General features: G+C 46.3%; 1 protein-coding gene across 3 annotated transcripts in view; it reads right to left on the bottom strand.

Annotated features, from left to right (window-relative positions):
- Window positions 1-273: 273 nt before the first annotated feature.
- The window catches only part of PVALEF (parvalbumin like EF-hand containing), a 38,892-nt gene continuing 33,165 nt past the window's right edge, over window positions 274-6,000 (bottom strand). For all 3 annotated transcript variants that reach the window (XM_053297067.1, XM_053297068.1, XM_053297069.1), the window contains exons 3-5: window positions 4,479-4,614; window positions 3,193-3,308; window positions 274-1,114 (exon numbers count right to left, since the gene is read on the bottom strand). In XM_053297067.1, the coding sequence (XP_053153042.1) occupies window positions 1,068-1,114; window positions 3,193-3,308; window positions 4,479-4,614 (299 nt within the window). In that variant the 3' untranslated portion in view covers window positions 274-1,067. The remainder of the gene's footprint in view (window positions 1,115-3,192; window positions 3,309-4,478; window positions 4,615-6,000) is intronic.

Genomic DNA, 6,000 nt, shown 5'->3' with positions numbered 1-6,000 from the left:
TTTTTTTAAACAGGAAAGGCTTGAGCTGCAATCTTGTCATGTTCTTTTTGCTTCGTTGTCCTATGGAAATAGATTCACACTGTACTGTGGAGACTAGTATCGGGGCCTATTTGCACAGGCTAGAAGGTTCTGTCACTAGTTTTCCTCCACCCCTTGCGTCCCATTTCTAGTGAGCAAAAGCACGGGATCAAAGAAAGGACACAGCAGCCAATGAGGTAACATAAGAGGGACTTTATTTTGCCCCAGAAAGGCATGACTAAGATAGACTTTTCCATGAGTAATGTTCCATCCATTAGGCTTTCCCTTTTAAAACGCTTGCAGTGGAGTTGGAGAGAGAATATAGTGCTAGGTGATGGGCTGTGGGTAGACTGTAAAACATGCGTGTGCACACACACACACACACACACACACACACTTCAATTACTCCCATGTTCTCCATAACACAGGCCTGTCTGTGTCTGATATCATGCAACCAGACAAGTCTCCCTCTAGAAAAGACAGGAGCCGATGAAAATCGGCAGAATCTCAGCTCAAGGGAAAGGAAGGAAGGTACCAGGCTACAGCTAAGTTTTCTAAGCAGTGCCCAAGGAATGGTTGCACCAGAGCCAGAGGGAGGATGTGCCTCTGGCAATCATCTTGCTAAGAATCTGGAGAGTGGGTCTTGCTTTTTTACACATTCCACTGCAGAAACACATGCTAAGCCAGATGAGAAAAAAATAGTTCTAGAGAAAGTAGCATGACTCCAGGCAAATATTCAAGGGGCAGGAGACATCTGATGACTGACTGGTTCCCCAGTGAGGAGAGAGGCACAGAGGTCATGTAACTAACATCTTCCGATCCTTTCTATCCTCATTGGGGGTACACAAGCCCCGTGCACTGCAAAGACCTCTCAGCAAGCCCTGGCACAGCTGTAGATTTCCCCCCACCCCATCCTGCAAAATAATAGGGAGAGGTCTTTCAGCAAGATCATCATAATCAGCAACATGGATAAGATATGTTCCAGTAGTCCCACCCCAGAAAAAAGACATCTGAGCAGAGAAGCAGGAGGCAGCTCATCTTTCTCTCTCCTATTTTTTCTTCGGAATCTTCTCCTTTGTGACCATATCGGAAAATTCTGCAATGGAAAAAGTCAGCCAAAGTAGGAAGGATGAAGAGGGAGTATTTAAAGTTTGTTGTTGAGCACTGGTTTCTTCTTTAAGGCCTAAGCACACTTTCCAGGGAGTATGTACTGCTGAATAAAATACAGCAGCACTTATTTCTGAGTAAACATGCATAGGATTGCACTGTTAGAGAATCAGACAGTGTTCCTTCACCATTTCAAGGAACTGTTCCCACTCAGGGCCAGCCCATCCACTAGGCAAACTAAGGTGCTGGTTATTACCTTTAAAGCCCTAAATGACTTGGGCCCAAAGTACCTTTGGGACCTCCAACTCTCAGTTGAATCTGCCCACCTGACTCGATCAGCTGGGAGGGCTCAGCTCTCTGTACCAACACCTACCTGGGGCTCATTTCTCAAGCACATGGGACTGGGCCTTTTCAGTGTTGTTGTTGTTGTTATTAATTGTTTGCCCCCAAGCTATGGAGCTCGCTCATGGTTGAGATCTGCATGGCTCCCTCCCTCCCAGCCTTTTAGAGGAATCTGAATACTGCACTTTTTAAACAGGCATTTGGCCAATGAGTGCCACCCCCACCCCCAGCTCTCTTTTACATAGCTGTGTCTTTGTTTTAGCAGTTTTTTATTGAAGTTTTATTACTGTTTTATCTTAACCACCTGGGTCCATTGGATGAAGGGTAGTATAAGAATATAAATAAGTGGTCGCCTAGGATACCAGTTCTGGGGGCGGGGGCACTGCAGCTCCCTGGGTGGAAATTAAGTGGGCAGTGCCCTCCTATCTGGTTTCTGGCTTGTTTTCCTTTCCCTCTTCCTCAGTGCACTCTGTCCTGCTCCATCCTGGTTTCTGAAGTGCCCAGACCCTGAATAAGGAGAGAGTGGTGTGCGTGACGGTTGGCTTGGCTGCAGTCGGACCGGTCATGCCATGCTGGTCATGGAGGGGAGCTCCTCACAGTGCTGTCAGAAGCTGCCTCTCAGGAGGTCACAGTTTGGTTGGTCCCGAGGATCTCAGGGCCTTCACTGCTGAGGGGAGGGAGGCAGCAGCAATAGAGGAAGGGTGGGTGTAGGGCGGGCTCCAAGCTCAACTCTTTCCCCTCTCCCACTTTACCTCCAAACCAGCGTGGGCAGCATGGATGATCAGCCATTTGCTGGTCACCCCTACACACTGATCATTTGACCCAGCAAGTAAACGGCCTGCATGGCTCATGTGAAATCTGAGGCTCCACACTTCTTGGCTGGGAGGTGGGAGTGCCAAAGACAAACTTCACCCAGGGCGCCAAAAGCCTTGAGGCAAGCCCTGTCCTCACCCCATGAGCCATAGGTTTTCCTCTATGCCATGCTGCATAGTTCCAAGTCCTAGCCCAAGAAGAATCAATGGATGGGAGCGGTTTTCTCATATGGCAGCACAAAATTTCTGGACACTTGTGTTGCTCTGAAGAAAATAGCTCCAGTCATCACACAAGCAGCCTTACCACTTTATGATATAGTACCCGAGATAGTAGTTTGAAGTGGCCTCTAGCTAGTGGCTACAATTTATAAGCCAGTCCTAAGTTATCTCCAGTCAGGCACTCCAGGATAATTGTAAGTATAGGGCCCCAAGCCCTATTTGCAAGCTGGCAGGCAGGCAGCCTCAACCCATCCTCTTTGAACTAAGAGTGCAAAGTGGCCATCGGAGTAGTGTAGGCTGACACTCTACATCAGGGAATTCCTCCATTGATTATTGCTTCTAGTCTCCACCTGTCTCATAACACAGCTTGTCCTAGTAGTCTCTCCCGCATGGCTTAGGCAACTTAGCCATCTCTCTCTTCTGAATCTCTTTGGTTCTAATCATGCCCTCAAGACCAACGCAAAGGATAGTGGCTGTGCAAGAGCATAAGACCTGCCAAGGGCGTATTGCCTCATTTCCCATGTGCCTAGGTGTTTACACCTTCAACTATATTATTGGAGACAGGAAACCCGGCTGGGTAGAGCTCTTCCTGTGTCAATACTGCCTCTTCTTAGGCCACTTTCTCTTTCAGAAAGACCAGAGTCTCCGTGTTATCAGTCACAGTCCTCATCACTACAGTGCGTTCTCTGCCTACCTTGAAAATCAATCCGTCCGTCTCCATCAGTGTCAGCGGCTTGGATAATGGCTTCAGCCTCTTCATCTGATAAGGGCACCACTGGCATGCTGCTGGGCACTGTGGATAAGATGTACCTGTAGGAAGGCAAGGGGTGGATTGAGCCAGAAGGAAAGCATATAACTAAGATCACTCTTGAAGCTGTAACAAAGCTAGTAGTAGAACCAAAGCTTTGTGTATTGCAGGCACTAAGCTATTCTTCCATCTCTCCTTCCCCCGGGGGGTGGGGGGGGATCTGAAACAAGGGGGCATTTCGGAAAATCTAAACTGCTGATTAATTTAGAGGGACTCTAGCTCAGCAAGCAACCTGGACATATTGTAGGGTGGCCAGATGCAACAGAAGAAAGTGTTCCTGCATTTGTAACAGTTGTGGAGAAAATGGAGTTTCAGCAGATGCAGCCAAACATACTGGGTCACAGTTGCACTTCTTGACGTTTCCTCTTCTCCACAACTAGTAAAGGCAGAGGGGTCAAGATCTGTCCTCTCTTGCAAGGACAGGTAGGGGGGTAATAGATATAAATTCACTGATAGATCTCTGGGTGGTTTGCAGATTAGCAAGACCCAGTAGTTTAACAATAGGAACAATAGCTCCTCTCCTGCTCCACAACAAAAAATAAACAAAAGCTTGTGGGGGAAGCTGGAATCTATATTCATGAGGCTAGCCCTACCCTTTGCATGGACACTGTCCTTGGACACTGTAACTGCATTCAGCACTCGTCTGCAGTAGGGATGTGCAAACAGATTCGATTCTGAACAGGTTCAACATCAGACTCATTTGGTCCGATAGCGAGCCAAACCCCTCCCCCCCCGGCCATTTGGGGGGGGGATGTGATTTTTTAAAATTTACTCATTCCCTCCAGGAGGCTTCTCTGAGGCCTGGGCCGGCCAACACAGAGGCCCATTGGGCATGTGTGGCAGCCTCCAAAACGAATGCTGCCACACAGGGCAGGCCCGGAACAGGCCGAAGACTGCCCAGACCAGGCAATTTCTACCAAACAGGAAGCTCCCACTGGAGATAACTGGGAGACTGCAGGTTTCCAATCCATCATTTCAGAATCTCAAGCAAGCCTTTTCCAGTCTAGGCATCTGTGATTATGTTCAGCTTCGGACTTTGAGGTTAAAAGTGGATATGTAAACACATTGAGTGATACCCCAAATGATTTGTATGTGTATTATGCTACCCATGCATATTTCCTTAACTTAATACACATACAAGTCATTTGTGACTGATGTCAAAGTTATCTTACTTGATTTCATTCCATTCGATGAAGCCACTGCCATCTTTGTCGAGCACTTGGAAAGCCTTCCGCAAGTGTAGCTCCCGCTCATCTGATGTCAGAAATTTCTGCATATAGTCAAAGAATTTGGTGTAGTTGAATGAAGCTGCAACAGAATGGATTCAAAAGCCACTTTCAGGTGAAATGTACTTGGACTGCTGCAGAGCCTCACAAAGTCGAGGTAAAGTCTGTTTCCCTATTAAGGGCAAAACTATGGGTCACCTCCCAAATATGCAGAGGGAAACTTGAGTTTGTTACCACATTACATATAAGGCACAAAGGCACAGCAGCTATTTAGAGTTCCCTGATCAGAGTACCTGCAAATATGACTGCTGTGTGCACACACTTTTTAGGCAAACTGTGTGTGAGAGAGACACTGACTTAACTCTGGTGACCATTTTCTCTAAAGAAAAAAGTGGCTTTGTGATAGGGAGGCACTGAACCTGTTTGTCTGCTCCAAATTACCTGGAAGCTGCTGGCTTCCTCCCCCTCTTCAAGATGCATATATTCAGCTTGGCTCAAACAGGAGCAACTGGGAGCAGAAGAATGGCTGGTGGGACAGGATTAAGCACCCCATCTGCACCTGCTGCTTTACTCACAGTGAGTCCCTCCTTAATCTGCTTTTCTTCCAAAAGTGATCATTGGAAGTTTGCCCCTTAGGTGCATGTTTTAAATGTCTTATGTGCATACCTAAGAACATAATACATGAAATAGCTCCTTACCACATAATTCCCCCATCTCCCTTATGTCCCATTAACTAGTGAACTGGGTTGGTATTGGTTTATTTCATTGTCTTAATACATGACACGGGGTCACTGGAATTTTTAAAAAAATAAACATCATTTGTCCTACAAGTACATATGACATGGCATGTTTCTCACTATTGATGTAACCACTCAGAAACAGAAGTTTGGGGTTGTCTACAAATAAATGTTGGACAATATGACCATCTTCTAAAGGGTGCTCCATTTTGAGCTGCTCTTCCCTGTTCCCTCACAAGTTTGTGTGTGTGTGCGTGCATGCGTGCATGCATTTTGAAGCTTTTAAGGTAGGAGTGTAGAAAATGCTACCAGTGTAGAGTTAATTGTTATTAGTCAAAGGTCCATAAAAATGGGTGCAATGGTGGGGAACTTGTTGGTTTTATGTGTCATGGGGTTTGTTGGTTTGTTTGTTTGTTTTCATGGTGGGCAGCTGCATTTAACTAATTTGGAGCATTAGTGGTTAAAATTCTTAGATCAGCAGCAGATGTCATTGGTCAACATCAATACTGTGTAAAGGAAAGCAGACAGCAATGTGAAACACAGAAAAGAACAGTGCTGCCTGCTTACTTTGTCAGAGGTGCTTAAGCTTGCCTGCAAACTCTCAGCTTAGATATGTGGGTTGTATGTGATTTTTCCCCCAGTGACAGTCCCAGCAGATCAGTAGGTTGCTGTCAAGAAACATCACCCATATAAAGAATCACTAGACGCCATAGAATTCTCCTGTGACTTCC

This window comes from Hemicordylus capensis, chromosome 2, assembly GCF_027244095.1.
Source record: "Hemicordylus capensis ecotype Gifberg chromosome 2, rHemCap1.1.pri, whole genome shotgun sequence".
Taxonomy (NCBI): domain Eukaryota; kingdom Metazoa; phylum Chordata; class Lepidosauria; order Squamata; family Cordylidae; genus Hemicordylus; species Hemicordylus capensis.
This window is presented reverse-complemented; position numbering and strand designations above follow the sequence as displayed.